At 47.1% G+C, this 22985-nt stretch overlaps 1 protein-coding gene across 2 annotated transcripts; it reads left to right on the plus strand.

Moving 5' to 3' along the window:
• The first annotated feature begins 137 nt into the window (after window positions 1-137).
• On the plus strand, window positions 138-22984 carry LOC144591709 (ribonuclease T2-like). 2 transcript variants are annotated; one of them, XM_078395748.1, is made up of 7 exons: window positions 138-187; window positions 6678-6736; window positions 9459-9545; window positions 11445-11478; window positions 14631-14675; window positions 20208-20240; window positions 22491-22984. In XM_078395748.1, exons 1-7 carry the CDS (start codon window positions 158-160, stop codon window positions 22521-22523), a joined length of 321 nt encoding a protein of 106 aa, XP_078251874.1. In that variant the 5' UTR covers window positions 138-157; the 3' UTR covers window positions 22524-22984. The 2 variants fall into 2 exon arrangements, with proteins under 2 accessions (XP_078251874.1, XP_078251875.1); XM_078395749.1 differs by lacking the exon at window positions 14631-14675.
• Window position 22985: the final 1 nt, after the last annotated feature.

Raw genomic sequence — 22985 nt, forward strand, 5'->3', positions numbered from 1 at the left:
GTTACCACGGAGCCCCTGGTCTCTGGCACTGAGACAGAACAGGAAGTGTTGTCCCTGTGAAGAAGTTGTCAGCAAAGTGCAGGAACTCATCAGCTTGGAGGTAGTAACTCATCCCATCCATTTATCTTCCAGGCCCCCCAAGGGTTGCAATGTGAATATGGATCCGTATAACTACAACAAAATAAAGGTCAGTAGTACTTACGGTTCAAGACCATCGTGGGTTTTGGGTCTGGGGTGACACGCTGGCACACAGGCCTTTGGTCAATTTCTCTAGAGGGTGGGTGGGCTTTTCAAAACACACAGCAGCAGGAAGTGTCCTCAGGTCTGTTCTCTGGGCATTTTACATTGGCCTCAGCTGCAGTATTTGAGATTGTGTACATTAACACACAAACCCATTGAAAACCTTCAGTTTGTAACCCACTCCTAGTATCTGTTATTCAACATGTAAATGACTTCCTACAGACAATGAATGACTTCCCACTCTGTAACTCTGGTATCTGTTATTTCCACACATAAACTATCTGAACTCCTGCCATAGATCCAAGCATGTTACTCCCCCACAGATATCTGATATTAGAATCATGCAGCATGCAAAGAGACCTGTCAGCTTATCCATGCCAATCAAGATGTCTACCAAAGCTAGTGAGCTTTGCCTGTTTGGCTCATATCTCTCTAAACCCTTCCTATGCATAAACCTGTACAAATGTCTTTTAAACGTTATAATTCTACCCATCTCTACCAATTTCTGTGGCAGCTTCTTCCTTATACCCAGCACCCTATGTGGGAATAAGTCTCTCCCCTCTCACATTAAAGCTGCGCCCTCTAGTTTTAGACTCCCCTATGCTGGAGTATAGGCTGTGACCATGCGCCTTCTCTATGCTTCCCATGATTTCATAAACCTCCATAAGATCACCCCTCGGCCTCCTTCACTCCAGGGAAAACAGTCCCTGTCTGTTCAGTCTGATCAATCTGAAGAAGGTTCCCAACCCAAAAGGTTTCCTGTCCATTCCCTCTGCAGATGCTGCCTGAATCCAGCATCTTACTCCAGCATTGTTTTTGCTAAAGATTCCAGCGCCTGCAGTTTCTTGTGTCCACAGCTGATCTAATGTCACCTAATAACTCAAGCCTTCCAATCTTGTAGTATTTCACCTGTGAATATTAGGTGTAGCGGGACAGGAGGCATCTCTGGAGAGAAGGACTGGGTGACATTTCAGATCGAGACCCTTCAGTCTGAAGAAGTCTTATCCGAAATGTTATCCATTCCTTTTCTCCAGAGATGCTGCCTGTCCCACTGAGTTACTCCAGCATTTTGTGTCTACCGTCGATTTAAACCAGCATCTGCAGTTTTTTCCTACACAATATTAGGTCTAGGTTCGGCTTAAGTTTATTGTTGTCACATGTTCCGAGATACAGTGAAAAGCTTTCTTTTGCATGCTTTCCAATCAGATCAGAAAATACTATACATAAATACAATCAAGCCAAACTCGAGTGCAATAGATAGAACAAAGGGGAAGATACAGAGTGCTGGAGTAACTAAGAATATGTTTCTCAGCTTTGTAGTGCATTAGTTCCAGAAACAAAGTCCAATGTCTGCAATGCAGTAGAGGTGAATTGGTTTAGTACCCTAGTTAATGGAAGGACCGTTCAGAAGCTTGATAACAGAGGGGAAGAAGCAGTTCTGGAGTCTAGTGTTGCACGCTTTCAAGCTTCTGTACCTTCTGCTGGAAGGGAACAGGGAGAAGGATGACCAGGGTCTGACAAGTCAGTGATTGTGTTGGTTGGGTCACTGGTTGGGTCTAAGTCTGGTCTGTGTTAAACAAAGAAACAAAGTGCTGGAGTAACTCAGTGGGTCTGGCAACATCTCTGAGGAATGTGGATTGGAGACGTTTCAAGTCAGGATACTTCTTCAGACTGATTGTAAGGGGTGGGGGAAAAGAAAGCTGGAAGAGAGGAGGGGGATTACAAATTGTGAAGCCATAGGAAGAGATGTAAGAGGAGGGGGAAGGGAGAAATAGGCGTGAGCCAGGTAAGGCGGGGGGGGGGGGGAGGGGGGGTTGTTAGAGGTCACCTAAAATTGGAGGATTCCATGTTCATACTCTTGGGTTGTAAGCTTGGTAAATGTTAAAAACCCCATCTCTAGTGTGTGTAGGATAGTGCAAGGGTCGCTGGTTGGCGAGGACTTGGGCCAAAGGGCCTGTTTCCGCACTAAATGTTAATCGGAATCCTATGTTTAAAAAGCTTTGAGACAAATGCTTAAATAGGACTTGGCAGAGAGGGATACTGTCTTAATGTGGGCAAATGGGATTAGTGTAGTTGGGTAAATTGCATGAACCCAGTATGCCAAAGAGCTCAATTCGATGCTTATAGAGTTGTAGAGTAATGCAGCACAGAAACGTTTCCTTCAGGTAACCTTGTCTATGCTGACCATGATCCTCATCTGCATGACCCCATTTGACCACATTGGGATCTCATCTCTCTATTCCTTTCCTACCCATGTATCTGGACATTCCTACCCTGGGGAAAGGACTCCAACTATCTATGCTGTCAATGCCCCTCATGATCTTATTATCCTTTATCAACCTCCTTTTCAGCCAACATCCTGGTGAATTGTTTTTGTCCAACTCCGTGAAGAGTTGGTGCAGGGGGCAGGGATTCGGATTTCAGGATCTTTGGGATCTTTTCCGGGGCAGGGGTGACCTGAATAAAAGGGACGGGTTGCACCTAAACTGGAGGGGAACAACATCCTAGCGGGAAGGTTTGCTAATGCTACATGGGAGGGTTTAAACTAGATTGGCAGTGGGGTGGGATCTCGTGCAGGACAGAGGCACAGGAGAGGTTATAAATGGAGGGTGGTGTAGGAAAGGTTGATGGACAGAAGAGGGAAAAACCCGGAGAGCGAGGAAGGATTGATGGTTTAAACTGCATGTATTTTAATGCAAGGGCTTGATGGGTAAGGCATATGAGCTTAGGACGTGGTTAGGTTCGCACGACTGGGACGTTATAGCCATGACTGAAACCTGGATAAGGGAGGGGCAGGACTGGCAGCTCAATGATCCGGGGTACAGGAGCTTCAGGAGAGACATGGGTGAGGAAAAAAGCAGAGGGGGAGTTGCATTGTTTATTAAGGAGGATTGCACGGCTAGGTTCAGAGGTTAAGTTCAGAGGTAACATTACGGACAGTTCGTCTAGTGAAGCTATGTAGGTGGAGCTGAGGAACAAGAAAGGGATGATCAGGAAAGAGGTGTACTACAAATGCCCAAATAGTCAACGGGAATTAGAAGAGCAAATGTGCCAGGAGATTGCAGACAGCTGCAGGTCAAATAAGGTTGTTGTAGTAGGGGATTTTAACTTTCCTAATATAGACTGGGAAAATCATAGCATGAAGGGTTCAGATGAGGTTTAAGAAAGCTATGGACCGGGATGGAGAGGGACCATGTGTTAGACAATAGACAATAGACAATAGGTGCAGGAGTAGGCCATTTAGCCCTTCGAGCCAGCACCGCCATTCAATGTGATCATGGCTGATCACTCCCAATCAGTACCCCGTTCCTGCCTTCTCCCCATACCCCCTCACTCCGCTATCCTTAAAAGCTCTATCCAGCTCTCTCTTGAAAGCATCCAACGAACTGGCCTCCACTGCCCTCTGAGGCAGAGAATACCATACCTTCACCACTCTCTGACTGAAAAAGTTCTTCCTCATCTCCGTTCTAAATGGCCTACCCCTTATTCTTAAACTGTGGCCCCTTGTTCTGGACTCCCCCAACATTGGGAACATGTTTCCTGCCTCTAATGTGTCCAATCCCCTAATTATCTTATACGTTTCAATAAGATCCCCCCTCATCCATCTAAATTCCAGTGTATACAAGTCTAATTGCTCCAGCCTTTCAACATACGACAGTCCCGCCATTCCGGGAATTAACCTAGTGAACCTACGCTGCACGCCCTCAATAGCAAGAGTATCCTTCCTCAAATTTGGAGACCAAAACTGCACACAGTACTCCAGGTGCAGTCTCACCAGGGCCCGGTACAACTGTAGAAGGACCTCTTTGCTCCTATACTCAACTCCTCTTGTTACGAAGGCCAACATTCCATTGGTTTTCTTCACTGCCTGCTGTACCTGCATGCTGCCTTTCAGTGACTGATGCACTAGGACACCCAGATCTCGTTGAACATCCCCTCTTCCTAACTTGCTCAACTGGGGTAAGGCCAACTTTGAGGGTATGAGAGAACCTTCAAGTTGACTGGAGCAGGTTATTTGATGGGGAAAGGAACATCGGCCAAGTGGGATGTTTTTAAAAGTGTACTAAAGAGAGCTCAGGATGTGTACGTCCCCGTTAGAGTGAAAGGCATAGCAGGCAAACAAGGCAGCTTGGCTGATGAGGGAAATTGAGATGTTAGTCAAAAACAAGAAGGATACATGGGACAGGTATAGGCAGCTGGGATCAAGTGCACCCCTGGAGGAGTTTTGGGAACTAAGGAGCAACTAAAAAAAGGAGAACAGAAGGGCAAAAAAGAGGCCAGGAGATAGCTCTGGCGGGTAGCCTCAAGAACAATTCCAAAAGATTTTATAAATAATTAAGGGAGAAAGGGTAACTTGAGAGAGAGTGGGACATCTCAGGAATAAAAACTGTCACCTCTGTGTGGAGCCACAGGAGATGGGCAAGGTCCTCAAATGAGTATTTCTCCTTTGTATTTACCGAGGAGAAAGACAGTAGGGCAGAGGAAATTGGAGCATTCACTGGAAGTGTCATGAGAGTCATTGTTACCGTCAAGGAAGTACTGAAGGTACTGTCGTGTATGAAGGTAGACAAATCTCCGGGGCCTGATCAGATATATCCGACGACATTCCGGGAAACTAGAGAGGAAATTGCGGGAGCCCTGGTTGAAATTTATGAGTCATCCTTAAATACAGGAGAGGTGCCAGATTGGAGGGTGGCAAATGCTGTGCCTCTTTTCAAGAAAGGCTGCAGGGAAAATGCTGGGAACTATAGGCCGGTGAGCTTAACATCTGTAGTTGGTAAGTTACTGGAGAGTATTCTGAGGGATAGAATATACAGGCATTTGGATGGGCAAGGGCTAATTAGGGATAGTCAGCATGGTTTTGTACGTGGGGAGGTCATGTCTCAGAATTCTGATTGATTTTTTTGAAGACGTGAGCAAAAATGTTGATGAGGGCAGAGCTGTAGAAGTTGTGTTAATGGACTTCAGTACGGTGTTCGACAAGGTTCCACATGGTAGGCTGCTCTGGAAGATTAGATCTCATGGGATCCAAGGAGAGATAGCTGAAAGGATAGCTAATTGGCTCCATGGAAGGAGGCAGAGGGTGATGGTGGAAGGTGGCTTCTCAGAATGGAGGCCTGTGACTAGTGGTGTGCCTCAGGGTTTGGTGCTGGGCCCATTACTGTTTCCCATCTACATCAATGGATGAGAACATACAGGGCAAGATTATCAAATTTGCTGATGACACCAAAGTTAGTGGTTTTGCAGATAGTGAAGATGGTTGTCAACAATTGCAGCAGGATCTGGATCGATTGGCAAGGTGGGCGGAGGAATGGTTGATGGAATTTAATGCAGAGAAGTGTGAGGTGTTGTATTTTGGGACGTCGAACAAGGGTAGAACCTACACAGTAAAATGGTAGGCCTCTGTGTAGTGTTGCAGAGCAGAGGGATCTAGGAGTACAAGTGCATGGTTCCTTGAAGGTCACGTCGCAGGTAGATAAGGTAATCAAAAAGGCTTTTGGCACTTTGGCCTTCATCAGTCAGAGTATTGAGTATAGAAGTTGGAAGGTCATGTTACAGTTTTATAAGACGTTGGTGAGACCGCATTTAGAATATTGTGTTCAGTTCTGGTCACCATGTTATAGGAAAGATATTGTCAAGCTTGAAAGGGTTTAGAAAAGATTTACAAGGATGTTGCCACGACTAGAGGGTGTGAGCTATAGGGAGAGGTTGACTAGGCTGGGTCTCTATTTCATGGAGCGTAGGAGGATGAGGGGAGATCTTATAGAGGTGTATAAAATCATGAGAGGAATAGATCGGGTAGATGCACAGAGTCCTTTACCCAGAGTAGGGGATTCAAGGACCAGAGGACATAGGTTCAAGGTGAAGGGGAAAAGATTTAATCGGAATCCGAGTGGTAACTTTTTCACACAGAGGGTAGTGGGTGTATGGAACAAGCTGCCAGAGGAGGTAGTTGAGGCTGGGACTATCCCATCGTTTAAGAAACAGTTGGACAAGTACATGGATAGGGCAGGTTTGGAGTATTATGGACCAAGCAAGTGGGACTAGGGTAGCTGGGCCACTGTTGGCCGGTATGGGCGAGTTTGGCCGAAGAGCCTGTTTCCACACTGTACCACTCTATGACTCTATAACTATAAATCTACGACTCAATATTCAAGTCTACACATAACTTTTGGGTTTCTGTTAGATTATGTGGAAATCCTCACTTGGATTCCAACCTGTAATTCCTGAGTATCTGTTTATTTACAAACCCCCAAATCCCTGGATTAGATCCCACCCTATTCCCAGATACCTGCATCTGTTTTCATATAGCTGTTCAACTTGATTGCAATCCAGCTGCTATCGCTGTGTAGGGTATGTGATGTTCTCTTTCTTGTATTTTCAGTTTTTATTTCACTCTTGTCCTGACACAAAATGTTAATTTGTTATATTTTCAGTCTTTACAGCCTGATTTGGACAAGGTTTGGCCCGAACTGTCTGGCAAAGACACTCTTTGGTAATGGTTTGTACCTAAGGTGGATAAATCCCCAGGGGTTGACCAAATGTATACTTGCACTTTGTGAAAAGCTAGGGTAGAAATTGTGGAGCCCTTGCACAGATATTACCATCATCTTTAGGCACAGGTGAAGTTCCAGTAGACTGGAGGGTGGCTAATGTACAGTTATTTAAGGGCACCAAGGACAAGCCAGGGCACCACTGGTGAGTGAGCCTGCATCAGTAGTGGGTACGTAACTGCAGGTGATTCTGAGGGACATCATTTACCAGCAGTTGATAGATAAAGACTGATCAGGGATAATCATAGGGAATCATATCTCACAAAGCAGACAGTTTTTTAAAGAGGTGACCAAGAGGATTGATTGAGGTTAAAGATCGTTGTCTATGTGGACATTAGCTGGGCCATGACAAGGTCATAAGTGATTGGAGCAGAATTAGGCCATTCGGTCATTCCACAATAGTGACCCAGCATCGATCCCTGTGGCACACCACTGGTTTCTGATCTCCAATCTGAATAACAACTCTTTACTATACCCTCTGGCTCTTGCCATCAAACCAATTTTCTCACCAATTGGCTAGTTTGCCGTGGATCCCATGTGATCTAACCTTCCAGCCGAGCTTACAATGCGATACCTTGTCAAAGGCCTTGCTGAATTTAGCAGGCCACACTGCCCTCATCAATCCTCTTCTAACTTCTAAATGTTGTGAGAGTCACTGCTTCCACTGCCTCGAGCAGTGTGTTTCAGATTCCAACTACCCTCTCTTGAAAAAGTTATTTTCAGATCTCTAAATCTTTTCCCACTTCTCCTAAAAGTGAGCCATCTAGTTTCCTACTATCTGCTCTGTCTCTTACTCTCATACCTTTGTGCATGTCCACCGGGTCCCCTTCAGCCTCCTCAACTCCCGGGAAAGCTAACGCTGTCTATCCAGTCGTTCCTCATAATTCAGGTGCCTAATCCTAGATCAGAATTATACAGTTCTCCAGGTGTGGCCTGACCAATAGATAAAGTTGTAACACTGTTCTTATTTAGTGCCTGACAAATGAAGGGAAATATTGTGCACACCTGTGCTGGCAACCTTGTGTACTGCACACCTGCAATCCTTGGGTTTGAACACCAATGTTTGTCTGTTCAATGGTTTAGGTGGCACAGTGGTACAACTAGTAAAGCTACCACCACACGGCTCCAGTAACCCCTGGTTCAATCCTGATATCTGCCTCTGCCTGTGTTTGTACATTCTCCCTGTTATTCTGTGGGCTTCCCAAGGGTGCTCTAGATTCTTCCCACATTCAAAAGATGTGTGAGGGCTACGTTAATTGGCTGCTATAAATTAAGGGGGAGAATCTATGGGGCAATTGATCATAAAATGGGTGCTTGGTGGTCAGTGCAGACTCAGTAAGCCAAATAACTGACTGCTGTGCTGTACCTTCATATGAGTCAAATCTCCAACCCACTGGATCCCCTCCCACGGACACTCTCCCCACCATTCTGCCCCATCACCCATTCTGCCCCATCACCCACTCTCCCCACCACTCTCCCCCATCACCCACTCTCCCCCATCACCCACTCTCCCCATCCCCACCCCTCCTATGGACACTCTGCCCCATCACCCACTCTCCCCACCCCCTTCCCACCCTTCAACGGACACTCACACCACCCACTCTCTACACCCCTCCCACGGACACTCTCATCACCCACTCTACACCCCTCCCACTGACACTCTCCCCCATCACCCACTCTCCCCATCCATGGACACTGTGCCTCATCGCCCACTCTCCCCAACCCCACCCCTCCTGTGGACATTCTCCCCCATCACCCCTCCCCTCCCACTGACACTCTCCCCCAACACTCACTCTCTCCACCCCCTCCCCACCCACGGACACTCTCCCTCATCACCCACCCTCCCTGCCCCCACCCCTCCTATGGACATTCTCCCCCATCATCGCTCCCCTCCCATGGACATTCTCCTTCATCACCCACTCTCCCCACCCCCACCCCCACCATGGACATCACCCACTCTCCCCACCCCCACCCCTACCCCTACCCCTCCCCTTCCAACTGGACAAATAATGTTTTGGTTCCTGGTCTTCAGACTGGAGAAAGGTCCTGATCTGAAAAGTCATCAGTCCATTTTCTCCCTGCAGATACTGTCTGGTCTGCTAAGTTCCTCCACCAACTTGTTTTTAACTTCCTCTAAACATTTCTATCCATATGCCTGTCCAAATGTCTTTTAAATCCATCTCTACATGACCTCTGTCAGCTTATTCCGTAAATGTAGCACCGTCTGTGTGGAAAAGATTGCCCCTTAGGTCCCCTTTAAATCTTTCCCCTTTCACCTTAAACCTATGCCCTCATGTTTTAGACACCCCAACCCTGGGAAAGCAGTCACTTTATTGCCTTCTTCGCTCCAGTGAAAACAGCCTCAGCCTGTCCAGTCCCTCCATATCATTCAATCCCTCCTGTCCCTGTTACATCCTCATGAATCTCTTCTGTACCCTTTCCAACTTAATGACGGGGTTCCCATCGTTGAAATTATTCCTATATATTTAGTTGGAATAATTCCTGTAGTTGGGTGACTGGAACTTTGCACAATAGTCCAAGTGTGGTCTCACCACCAATATCATTCAAAGACAGTTTCTGTTTCTCCTTCAATCCATCTTTCAGCTCTGCACTCTTGAAAACTCTTCATATTGAAACATTGCTGTTCCTAATCTCTTTCCACAGGCCCCATGAATGGGAGGCACACGGTAAGCCTGCTACTCAGACATTAACAGTGCGTGAGTACTTTGAGAAAGGTCTGAACTACTACAGGTGAGGACCTGATGTGTGTATCTCACTGACATACAGCCCCACCACCACCATCCACGGGAGGAGAGAGAGACAAAATGAGGAAGGGTGGCAGAGAGACAAATATATGGAAGAAGATAGACAGAGGCAGGGAGATGGAGAGAGAGAGAGATGGAAGGAGGGAGAGGAGGAGGACGGACAGAGAGAGAGTCTGAGGGAGAAGTGATGGAGAGAGTAAGAGTGACAGAGGGGGGGACAATGAGAAGGAGAGGGGATTGAGGACAGAGCACAAAGAGATGGGATGGAAAAGATGGAGAGTTCAAGGAGAGAGCAACAGTGTGTGAGTGGCAGAGAGAGAGTGGGAGATAAAGGATGCAGCGAGGGAAAGAGAGAAGGGGGAGATGCACAGATGCCTGACAAAACAAACAGATGTGGGAAACAGGCAGACACAGGAAGATAGATAGATAGTTACAGATAGATGTGTGAAAAGAGGGGAGGAGGACAGATGTGAAGAGATGGAGAGCTATACAGGCAGGGAGAAAGAGATGGATGGGTAGAGGGAGAGGCAGAATATAGATCATATAGACAGAGAGCTATGCAGCATGGAAACAGGGCCTTCAGCACCTCTTCCATGCTAACCAAAGTGTTCACCTCGAGCCACACCCATTAGGTTGCGTTTGGCCCATACTCCTCTAAACCTTTCCAATCCATGTACCTGTCCGTATAACTTTGAAATATTGTTATTGTACTCGCTCCTCCCACCTCTTCTGGCAGCTCATTTCATACTCCCACCACCCTCAGATCTCTTTTAAATCTTTCCCCTCTCATCGAAAATCTAGTTTTACACTCTCCCGCCCTTGGGAAAAGACTGTGATCATCCACATGATCGAAGTTCCCTGTGTTACACCCTGCATTGTTCCAGGCCTATCAGTACAATGCAGCACAGGAACAGGCCCTTTGGCCCACAATGTCAGTGCTGTTCATGATGCCAAGATAAACTAATCTCCTCCACCTGCACATGATCCACATCCCTCCATTCCCTGCATATCCATGTACTTATTTAAAGGCCTCAAATGCCACTATTGTATCTGCCTCCACCACCACCCTCAGCAGTGTGTTCCAGGCACCCACCACTCTCCTTTAAACTTTGCCACTCTCACTTTAAAGCTTTGCCCTCTGCTCGAGTCTGGTCCTTATAAATTAAACCCTCCGTAGCATTATCTGCAGAGGAATCTTGAGGAGCAAGTCTATAGTTTACTGAAAGTGGAAGCACAACATGGATAGGGAGGTAAAGAAGGCAGACAGCTTGCTTACCTTCATCAGTCAGATGTGGGTTTTAGAATCAGGTGATCATGTTGCAGCTTTATAAACTATGGTCAGGGCACATTTGGAGTATTGTGTGCAGTATTGTGTGGGGGGGGGGGAAGAGGGGGGAATAAAAGAGAAATGAGGGATCTGGGGATGGGAGATGAGCACACTGAGGAAGGAAAATGGTGGGGTGTGAAGGGGCAGATGGGAGATAGTGAAATAAATGGGCTGCACCGGGTGTAGGAGGGGGGAACGGAAACGAGAGAGGGCATGGGGGTATTACTTGATATTGGTGAATTCAATGTTCATACCATTGGGTTGTGAACCTGTGTAGATGGACAGAGAGCTGCACAATGCAACAGGAACACAGATCAGTTTTTGTTCACAAATCGTTGCTACTCTCCAATGTGATTGTGTGCCAGAGAGGGAGAGTGTGTGGAGAGGTGGGAATACTGAGAGGGAGCACATGGGTTAATGGGGATTAAGCAGAGAGGGTGAGGAATGTGGGGACGGTATGTTGGTGAGGGGGAGGAAGGGATACAATAATTTGTATTTACTTATGAGCGATGAATGTTGATGTGCAGCGGAAACAAAACTTCTTTGTTTTTGTTGCAGACGTGTGGAAAGTTGTGCAAAAGTAATACCAAAGGTATGTAATGCTCAATTAATGGTTCTTTGTTGCAAGGTGTTTGTGTTGTGAGACAGGGACCTAATGTTACCAATGTACAGGAGTCCTCGGCGCCGTCTCTTCCGTATTCCCCCCCCCGTGTCATATCTCCCCCCCCCCCCCGTGTCATATCTCCCCCCCCCCCCCCCCCCCCCCCCCGTGTCATATCTCCTCCCCCCCATGTCGTGTGTCCCACCCCCACCCACGCATAAAATGTTACAAAAACTCATTGGAGTCTCTTGCATCTTATCTGCCAGAGGTCTGCCAGGCCTTCTTTTTTGCCCTTTAGTTTTCCTTTACGAACATCATTTACAAGGATGTTATCATATCATATATCATATCATATATATACAGCCGGAAACAGGCCTTTTCGGCCTCCAAGTCCGTGCCGCCCAGCGATCCCCGTACATTAACACTATCCTACACCCACTAGGGACAATTTTTACATTTACCCAGCCAATTAACCTACATACCTGTACGTCTTTGGAGTGTGGGAGGAAACCGAAGATCTCGGAGAAAACCCACGCAGGTCACGGGGAGAACGTACAAACTCCTTACAGTACAGCACCCGTAGTCAGGATCGAACCTGAGTCTCCGGCGCTGCATTCGCTGTAAAGCAGCAACTCTACCGCTGCGCTACCGTGCCGTGCCAAGACTTGAGGGCCTGAGCTACAGGGAGTGATTGGGCAGTCTAGGACTTTATTCCCTGGAATGCAGGAGGATGAGGAATGAACTTACAGAGGAGTGAGTATAAGATCATGAGTGGAATAGATAAGGTCTTTTACCCAGAGTAGGGAAATTAAGAATCAGAAGCCATAGGATTAGGGTGATAGGGGAAAGATTTAATAGGAACCTAAGGGGCAACTTTTTCACACAGAGGGTGGTGGGAAAATGGAATGTTGGGTATATGGATGGGTACATGGATAATGAAGGAGGGATATGGGCCAAGTGCAAGTAGGTGGGACTAGTATAACAATCAAACAATCTCCTAGATGTTCTAGTGGCCAGAGATCCTAGGGTGACGGAGGAACTGAAGGAACATTAGGTAGAAAATGGTGTTGGGTAGACTGATGGGACTGAAAGCTGATAAATCCCCTGAGCCTGATGGTCTGCATCCCAGGATACTTAAGGAGGTGGCTCTTGAAATTGTGGACGCATTGGTGATCCTTTTCCAATGTTCTATAGATTCAGGATAAGTTCCTGTGGATTGGAGGGTAGCTAATGTTATCCCACTTTTAAGAAAGGAGGGAGAGAGAAAACAGGAAATTATAGACCAGTTAGTCTGACATCAGTGGTGGGGAAGATGCTGGAGTCAATTATAAAAGATGAAATTGCGGAGCATTTGGATAGCAGTAACAGGATCGTTCCGAGTCAGCATGGATTTACGAAGGGGAAATCATGCTTGACTAATCTTCTGGAATTTTTTGAGGATGTAACTAGGAAAATTGACAGGGGAGAACCGGTGGATGTGGAGACTTTCAGAAAGCGTTCGACAAGGTCCCACATAGGAGATTAGTGGGCAAAATTAGAGCACATGGTTTTGGGGGTAGGGTACTGACATGGATGGAAAATTGGTTGGCAGACAGAAAGCAAGGAGTGGGGATAAATGGGTCCCTTTCAGAATAGCAGGCAGTGACTAGTGGGGTACCGCAAGGCTCGGTGCTGGGACCGCAGCTATTTAATATATACATTAATGACTTGGATGAAGGGATTAAAAGTACCATTAGCAAATTTGCAGATGATACAAAGCTGGGTGGTAGTGTGAACTGTGAGGAAGATGTTATGAGGTTGCAGGGTGACTTGGACAGGTTGTGTGAGTGGGCGGATGCATGGCAGATGCAGTTTAATGTGGATATGTGTGAGGTTATCCACTTTGGTGGCAAGAATAGGAAGGCAGATTATTATCCGAATGGTGTCAAGTTAGGAAAAGGTGACGTACAACAAGATCTGGGTGTCCTAGTGCATCATTCACTGAAAGGAAGCATGCAGGTACAGCAGGCAGTGAAGAAAGCCAATGGAATGTTGGCCTTCATAACAAGAGGAGTTGAGTATAGGAGCAAAGAGGTCCTTCTGCAGTTGTACAGGGCCCAAGTGAGACCGCACCTGGAGTACTGTGTGCAGTTTTGGTCTCCAAATTTGAGGAAGGATATTCTTGCTATTGAGGGCATGCAGCGTAGGTTTGCTAGGTTAATTCCCGGAATGGTGGGACTATCATATGTTGAAAGACTGGAGTGGCTAGGCTTGTATACACCGGAATTCAGAAGGATGAGAGGGGATCTTATCGAAACATATAAGATTATTAAGGGGTTGGACACCTTAGAGGCAGGAAACATGTTCCCAATGTTGGGGTAGTCCAGAACCAGAGGCCAGTTTAAGAATAAGGGGTAGGCCATTTAGAATGGAGATGAGGAAAAACTTTTTCAGTCAGAGAGTTGTAAATCTGTGGAATTCTCTGCCTCAGAAGGCAGTGGAAGCCAATTCTCTGAATGCATTCAAGAGAGAGCTAGATAGAGCTCTTAAGGATAGCGGAGTCTGGGGGTGTGGGGAGAAGGCAGGAACGGGGTACCGATTGAGAATGATCAGCCATGATCACATTGAATGGCGGTGCTGGCTCGAAGGGCCGAATGGCCTACTCCTGCACCTATTATCTACTGTCTAATATAGATGGGGCATATTGGTCAGCATGGGCAGGTTGTGCCTATGGGCCTGTTTCTGTGCTGTGTGATTCCATTACTATAAATATGCCCTCCAGTCCGCTACATTCTCCAGGGATACGCTTTGTCCCAGCCACCTGGACCTGATCCAAGCCTCCTTTTTCCTGACCTTTTCAGGATGTTTCTGCAACTTCAATTACCTTTTGTGCTTTCCTTTGCTGATACTGTAGTGGGATGTTGAACCTGAAATGTTACATCTGTTTCTTTCCCCATAAACGTTACCTGACTTGCTGAGGTTATTTATTGTTTTCTATTTTATTTAGATTTCCAGCCAATCCGTCATCCAGTAATACGTGCTGATGTAATGTGCTCGGAGCACTTCCCTCTCCGCGTTTCATTAGTTTGTCATCGTCTTTTCTGTCTGAAGGATCATAGCTGGTCAGTCCACTCCTGGTAACCTCCACTTTCCTTTGTTCACAGAAAGCCGAAGCATGCTTCAGAAAGCTATCAATTGTGAAAGATTGCGTAAGTATCAGGTCCTGATGAAAAAAGCTCACAACCAGCCCATAATCCATGTTCCCCTTGATATCCAGAAATCTAGTAATCTCTGTTGTGAATGCCCTCAGTGGCTGAGCTCCCACACCCCTGTGTGATGAAATCTACAGAATCGCCACCTATGAGGATGGGGATTTTTTTCTTATCTCAGTGCTCAACAGCCTGTCCCAACTTGCAATCCCAACAACCCCCTACTTCTACACTTCTCAACTAGAGGAACCAACATTACAATAAATCCCCTCCCAAAGCCTATAATGGATATGCAAATCATCACGAGGTTATTACTCATTATTTTCCACTCGAGAGGACAGGCCCAGTCTGCTTAATCTCTCCTCAGGACAAAATCACTCTGGTCCAAATGTACCACAACAAGTTCACCCTGAGCTGCAACCCCTTAAAATTACAACAGATTTAGACAATAGACAATAGACAATAGGTGCAGGAGTAGGCCATTCGGCCCTTTGAGCCAGCAATGCCATTCAATGTGATCATGGCTGATCATTCACAATCAGTACCCCGTTCCTGCCTTCTCCTCATACCCCCTGACTCCGCTATCTTGAAAGCAGCCAGAGAATTGTCCTCCACTGCCTTCCGAGGCAGAGAATTCCACTGATTTACAACTCTCTGAATGAAAAAGTATTTCCTCATATCCGTTCTAAATGGCTTACCCCTTGTTCTTAAACTGTGGCCCCTGGTTCTGGACTCCCCCAACATTGGAGGTCCCCTGGTTCTGCCTCTAATGTGTCTAATGTGTCTAATCCTTTAATAATATATGTTTCAATAAGACCGCCTCTCATCCTAAATTCCAGCGTATACAGGCCTAGTCGCTCCAGTCTTTCAACATACGATAGTCCCACCGTTTCGGAATTTACCTAGTGAATCTTTGCTGCACGCCCTCAATAGCAATAATGTCCTGCACTGTAAGGAGTTTGTACGTTCTCCCCGTGACCGGCGTGGGTTTTCTCCGAGATCTTCGGTTTCCTCCCACACTCCAAAGACGTACAGGTATGTAGGTTAATTGGCTGGGTAAAATGTAAAAATTGTCCCTAGTGGGTGTAGGATAGTGTTAATGTACGGGGATCGCTGGGCGGCACGGACTTGGTGGGCCGAAAAGGCCTGTTTCCGGCTGTATATATATGATATGATATGATATGATGAATGTCCTTCCTCAAATTTGGAGACCAAAATTCCACACAGAACTCCAGGTGTGGTCTCACTAGGGCCCTGTACAACTGCAGAAGGACCTCTTTGCTCCTATACTCAACTCCTCTTGTCTTAAAGGCCAACATGCCATTAGCTTTCTTCACTGCCTGCTGTACCTGCATGCTAACTTTAAGTGACTGATGACCAAGGACACCCAGATCTCTTTGTACTTCCCCATTTCCTAACTTGACACCATTCAGACAATAATCTGCCTTCCTGTTCTTTCCATCAAAGTGGATAACCTCACATTTATCCACCTTAAACTGCATCTGCCATGCATCCGCCCACTCACACAACCTGTCCAAATCACCCTGCATCCTCATAGCATCTTCCTCACAGTTCACACTGCCACCCAGCTTTGTATCATCTGCAAATTTGCTAATGGTACTTTTAATCCCTTCATCCAAGTCATTAATGTACTTCGCAAGAATGGCGTTGGAGAGAGAACTGAGGGCGACAGGAGGAGAGTCATACCGTGCGGAAACACGCCCTTCGGCCCAACTTGCCCACACCAACCAACATGTCCCATCTACACTGGCCCCACCTGCCTATGTTTGGCCCATATCTCTCTAAACCTGTCCTATCCATGCACCTGTCCAAATGTTTCTTAAACATTGTGATACTACCTGCCTCTACTACCTCCGGCAGCTCATTCCATACATCCACAACCTGTGTGAAAGTTACCCCTAGGTTCCTATTAAATTTCCCCCCCCTCACCTTAAAACTATGTCCTCTGGTTCTTGATTCCCCTACACTGGGCAAGAGGCTCAGTATGTCTACCCAATCTATTCCTCTCATGATTTTGTACACCTCTATAAGATCACCCCTCATCCTCCTGCGCTCCAATGAATAGAGTCCTAGCTTGCTCAACCTCCATATAATTACGACTCATAAATCTCAGGCCCTTGAATCCTGGCAAGATTCTTGTAAATCTTCTCTGCACCCTTTCCAGCTTGACACCATCTTGCCTAATACCTAATCAATGTCTGATATAAATGCAACAGGACTTCCCAACTTCTATACTTAATACTCTGACAGATGAAGGCCAGTGTGCCAAAAACCTTTTTGACCACCTTATCTACTTGTGTTGCCACTTTCAACAAATTATGTACCTGCACTCCTAGATCTTCCTTCTCTACAACTCTCCCCAGAGACTTACCGTTGACTGTGTAGATCCTGCCCATTTTAGTCTTCCCAAAATGCAACACCTCACATTTCTCTGTATTGAATTCCATCAACCATTCCTCAGCCCTCCTGGCCAACCGATCAAGATCCTGCTGCAATTATTGACAACTGTGGCAACGCGTCGAGAAAGGCCCGAAATAAAGGCAAGGAGCCGGGTATTTCGGGAGGTTTGATTTTATTACGTTTGCTAGACCGGTCAAGTCTGCCAGAGTGAAATCGCGCCCAAAACCTCGTCCTTTATAACCGTAGCAAAGGGCCGCCCCCCTGAACCGGTCCATTCCCGTGCCGAGGGGTCGGTAGTGGTATGGCCAGACCCTTGGGAGCCGCCACAGGACCCCCCCCCCTAGAACCGGAGGCACGAAACGCACTGGTGGTCGCACTACCCGACCGGACCGCGTACGAAAATCGGCCAACAGAGGGGCCGGCGGAGGCACAGTTGGAGGGACAGGTGGTGGGACCCGCAAAGAGGGGCAACCTCGTGACCGAGGCTGGGCAACCCGTTGGTCGATGTCCAAGTGGGCCGGCTTCAAGCGGTCAATTGACATGGCCTCCGGCCGGCCCCCCATGTCCAAGACAAAGGTTGTCTGTCCGTGCTCCAGCACCCGGTACGGGCCCTCATAAGGCCTCTGGAGCGGCGTCCGGTGGGCGTCACGGCGCAGGAACACATGGGTGCAGTCCCGGAGGGCCGATGGCATGAAAAGGCGGAATGTACCATGTCGGGACGTCGGCACAGGTGCGAGCTTGCCAACTCGCTCTCGAAGGCGCTGTAGTTAAGCTCCATCTTAACTATCTACAATACCACCCACTTTTGTGTTATCTGCAAACTTGCTAATCATGTACATTCTCATCCAAATCAATGATATAGATGACAAACAGCAATGGGCCCACCACCAAACCCTGAGGCACACCACCAGTCACAGGCCTCGAGTCCGAAAAGAAACCTTCCACCATCAGCTTCTGCTTCCTTCCATGAAGCCAATTTTCTATCCATCCAGCTATCTCTCCTTAGATCACATGTGATCTAACCTTCCAGATGTTCCAGGTGTTCCGGATGTGGCCTTCATTATATCGGTGACACAAAGCATAGATTCAGCGACTGTTTTGCCGGACACTTGAGCTCGACCCACCAAAGATGATTGGATTTCCCAGTTACTAACCACATTAACCCCCCTTCCCATTCCAACACTGACTTTTCTGTCCTGTGCTTCCTCCATTGCCAGAGTGAGGCCAGACACAAACTAGAGGAACAGTGCCTCAAATTCCACGGGTCACTTACAACCTAATAATATGGACATTTAATTCTCCAATTTGGGTAACTTACCAAACTCCCCCACCTTCTTCCCCCCTTCCTTCCCCCCAGTCCATCTCTCTTCCCTGTGCTACACCTGGACTCATAACCATTTCTCTCTCACCCATTTCCTTCCAACTACATTCCTTCCTCTAGCTTCACAATTTTCAACTCACCCTCTGGACTTTATTCGACCATTCGCTGATCAAAAAACATTCGTCTGAATCCACCCGTGACTCATAGGCTTTGTCCTGCCCCTCCTCTCATCCAACTTCCTTCCCACCCCACCCACCCCCACCCCCAAAATCAGTCCAAAGAAGTGTCCCAACCTGAAACCTTAATGTCTTTCGAAGTTGCAACAGGCAGGAATGAAAAAGAGGACCCAGTTGATATGTATTTGGACTCAGAGGCCTTTAATAAAGTGGAGTATAGGAGGTTATTAAACAAAATTTACATGCTCGGCCATGAGGATAATATACGAGCCAGGACTTGGTCAACTGAGAGAAGATGGAGTAGGATAAAATGGGTCATTTTTTGGGCTGGGTGGCTGTGACCAGGAATGATGCTGGATTAATGCTGGGCCCAGCTGCTCACAATTGATATCCCTGAATTGTATTAGAAGATCAGGTTGGATATGTCCAAGCAAAACACAAACTGCTGGAGGAACTCAGCATCAGTGGAGGCAGAGGGATGGTGCCTGTTTGGGGTCAGGATCCTGCACCAGCTCACTGCATGATGTATCCAAGGTAGCTGACGATACCAAGCCAGGATTATGCAGAGACATCGGGCAGAACATGGCGGATGGAAAATAATGTGGAGAAAGTTGGAGAATTTTAAATGGTGGGAAATTGAAAGGTGTTGGTGTTGGGAGAGGTCCAAGTATGGGGTTCTTGCACACCAACCACTGAAAGTTCACATGTAGGGTAGTGAGCTATTTGTTGTGTGTTGGGCTTTATTTTAAGAGGATTGCTCCAATTATATGGGGCACTGGTGAGACAGCACCTGGAATATGTACAGATCTGCTGTACCTGCCTGAGGAAAGATTACCCTCAATGGAAGGTGAGCCGCATTGCTTCAGCAGGTTGAATGGTGGGTTTGGATGGGGTCTGGCTGCTCCTCTGTAGAGAGAACGAACAAACTTGGTCTAAACTCTAGTTCCAAGAATGAGAGGTGATCTCATTGAAACACAAATTTTTACTGGATTTGATATGAATTTGATGTTTCCATTGCCTACAGTCTGAAATACAATTATCCCCCACTCTCAGCCGCCGGTCCATGCTGCTACCCAATCTTTAACCCCCTCTGGCCCAGTTTCACACTGCCTTGAGGGTAGGACTTCATCAAGCCCCTGAAAGCCCTCTCAAAGATTGAATAGATGGAGGATGGCAGGAGAGAGGGAGAGCAGAAGATACGGGGGGGGGGGGGGGGGGGAAGGGGATTGACAACAGCAGAGAAGTTTCAGGCGAGGAACTCCAGTGATCTGGGATGTGCTGCCTGAATGGAGCTCAGTAGATTCACAGCAATGGGCAAAGGGAACTGGAGAAAGTCTGGACTGTGGGGAGGAATGGGGAGTGAGACTCAGCAAGGAGCTCCACCATCAAGCTGGAACAAGCCTGATGGGCCGAGTGGACTCCTGTCATTCACCGATTCTCAAATCCAATCTGGAATTCCAGAGGGGGAGGGATGTGGGACTTGTTCCCACCCTGTGCCTGGCTCTCCCTCTCCACGGTTCAATAGTTGATAATCTCTCCTTATTTCTGCTCCTGATGTCCTAACTTAGGTCCGTCCGCACCTGGTAACCTTATCTTTCCGCTCTCTGTTCACAGATAATAATCCGGAAAGAATCATCTGGACAGCGAGTGAGTATCAAGTCCTGAGTATAAAAGCGAACACTCGATCCCGAGAAGGAGTCCACAACTAAGCGCTAGTGGGGAGAAGTGATGTTGGTGACAGGACAATGGGTGGAACAGGAAGTGAGTGAGAGAAGTGAAACAGAGAACTGGAAGGCAGAGTGAGGTGAGAGGGGTACAGGGGAGAGATAGTTTGGGGGGAGAGTGTGAGGGAGGCAGATAGGTAGACCGGGAGGAAGGAGAGGGAAATAGAGAAGAGAAGAAAGAGTGGCAAAGAGAAATGCAAGGGTTATGGCCACATCATGCAACACAGAACCCTCAGTCCATCGTGTCCATGCTGACCATCAGGTATCCAACTCCAACCACTTGGTCCGCACCCTACTCACTTGGTAATTCAGGAGCTCATGCAAATGTTTCTTCAACACTGAAAATTTCTGCCTCCCCATCCCCTCAAGGAGATCATTCCAGATTCCAATCACCCTCTGAATGGATAAAGGTCTTCCTCGGATCCTCCTTAGACCAACACCCTCTGTCCCTAGACACATGTACCATTGGGAAACATTTCCTACAATCTATCTCTTACAGCATGGATACAGCTGCTTCGGCCTAACCTGTCCACACCGACCAAAATGCCTCATATAAGCAAGTTCCATTTGCCTGTGTTTGGCCCATATCCCTCAACGCCTTTCGTATCCATGTGCCTGTTCAAGAGTCTTTTAAATGCTGTTATAGTTCCTGCAAGAATGATCTCCACTGGCACCTAATTCCATGACCCAACATCCTCTGAGTGAAAAAAGTGGTCTTCAGGTTCCTATTACATCTTGCCCCTTTCTCCTTAAATCTAGGACCTCTGACTTTTGATTGTCTATCCTGGATAAAAGACTCTATTCACTCTCCTCATGATTTTAAACACCCAAAACACATCACTCTCTCTAACTCAGGCCATCAAGCCATGAAAAATTCTGGTAAATTATTTCTAGATTATTTCCAGTTTAATGACATGCAGTGCATTCAGAAAGCATTCAGACCCCATCATCTTTTCCACATTTTGCTACGTTACAGCCTTATTTTAAAAGATGGTTGTGAAACGGTGAACGGTAGGGATCTGGGGAGTGTTGTAGAGCAGCTGGATCGAGGAGTATTTATAGTACTGTGTTCAGTTTTGGGCACCAGGTTACAGGAAAGATGTTCTCAAGCTGGAAAGAGTGCAGAGAAGATTTACGAGGATGTTGCCAGGACGCGAGGGCCTGAGCTATAGGCTATGACTATAGCTTGGAGCGCAGGACGATGAGGGGTGATCTTATAGAGGTGTAGAAACTCATGAGAGGAACAGTTTGGGTAGATGCACAGTCTCTTGCCCATAATAGGGGAATCGACAACCAGAGGACATAGGTTTAAGGTGAGGGGGAAAAGATTTAATAGGAATTTGACGGGTATTATATTCACAAAAAAGGGTGACAGGTGTATGGAGCGAGCTGCCGGAGGAGGTAATTGAGGCAGGTACTATCGCAACGTTTAATAAACATTTAGACAGATTCATGGATAGGATATGTTTGGAGCGATATGGGCCAAAGCAGACAGATGGGACGAGTGCAGATGGGACATGTTGGTCGGTTTGGGCAAGTTGGGCCGAAGGGCCTGTTTCCACACTGTATGACTCTGTATGCATGGTATAGGAGAGATAGAGGGTAAAAGAGGTGAGTGAGTTGTTTTATTGATTAAGGAGAATGTCACGGCACTAGCCTGAGATTACATTACGGATGGTTTGCCCAGTGAGGCTATATGCGTGCAGCCAATTTATATATCCTGCCTATTCTGTCCTCCAACTTTATTTCATCACCACCCATATGGACTTCCAGCCTGTCACCTGCCTCAGTCCCGCATTGAATCCCGCCCATCTGCCTTTCAAGTTTAGTCCCGTCCACTGTGCCTTCCCTCCACAGATGCTGCCTAACCTGCTCACTTCCCCTAGCAGCATGGTTTTCCCATCTATTCTGGCAGGGACAGACCTGGAGTGACAGAGCCCCAGAGGATGAATGGGTGGATGGGGCAGTGGTCTTCAGTGAATGGGGGGGGGGAGAGGTAGTAGGGTTTGGGTTGACAAGGACAAGGGCCTGCCAGTGGGTTGGGGTGATAGTTTCTGAGTTAATGGGGGGTTTCCACAGTGAGTGAGTGAGGGGTGACCCTTCACCGACTGTTGGTCACCCTCACTCCAGCTCCTTTCCCAGAAAGGTTTTCACCACTTTCTTTTGCCCGCAGATTATTACTGAAGCACGTTTGTATCTCAAGTAACCGTACAGAGCTCACAGCCAACCAACTGCACAGCACGCTACGATTCTGCAAATGCTCAGCGGGACAGGGGATGGAAAGGGATGGAAGAACAGAGACTGCCAGAGACACTCTGGTGGATGGATAAACAGGAAAAAGAGGCAGGTTGAAAGAGGGAAAGAGAGAAAGTTGGAGGTGTTCATGTGTTAGTCCTGTCGAGCTGCTAAATTCTCACTGCAGTTATCACCTGAAGGTAATATTCTTTATTGGAGACTCAGCTGTGACCTGTGCTCACATCACACATCGTCACTACATGGACATGCACCTTTCAATGTTCTCAAAATTATTATGGGGAGAGACCTAGAGGAAACATATGTACAAGCAAAGGAAGGACACCACACAAACAGGCAAAGAAGTGGTGTGATAGACAGATTGAAACTCCAGGGGTTCAGCAAATGCGAGCTATGCTTTGCTTTGTGGCTTTTA

The sequence above is a fragment of the Rhinoraja longicauda genome, unplaced genomic scaffold (assembly GCF_053455715.1).
Source record: "Rhinoraja longicauda isolate Sanriku21f unplaced genomic scaffold, sRhiLon1.1 Scf001523, whole genome shotgun sequence".
NCBI classification, from domain to species: Eukaryota; Metazoa; Chordata; class Chondrichthyes; order Rajiformes; family Arhynchobatidae; genus Rhinoraja; species Rhinoraja longicauda.

Bases quoted from the DNA above. Each gene is read 5' to 3' on its own strand.
- LOC144591709 (XM_078395748.1), top strand. From the start codon at position 158: ATGGATCCGTATAACTACAACAAAATAAAG. The intron at 6,737-9,458 runs GTAATGGTTTGT...CTCTTTCCACAG, and splicing joins TCTGGCAAAGACACTCTTTG to GCCCCATGAATGGGAGGCAC. The intron at 11,479-14,630 runs GTATGTAATGCT...CTTTGTTCACAG, and splicing joins GTGCAAAAGTAATACCAAAG to AAAGCCGAAGCATGCTTCAG.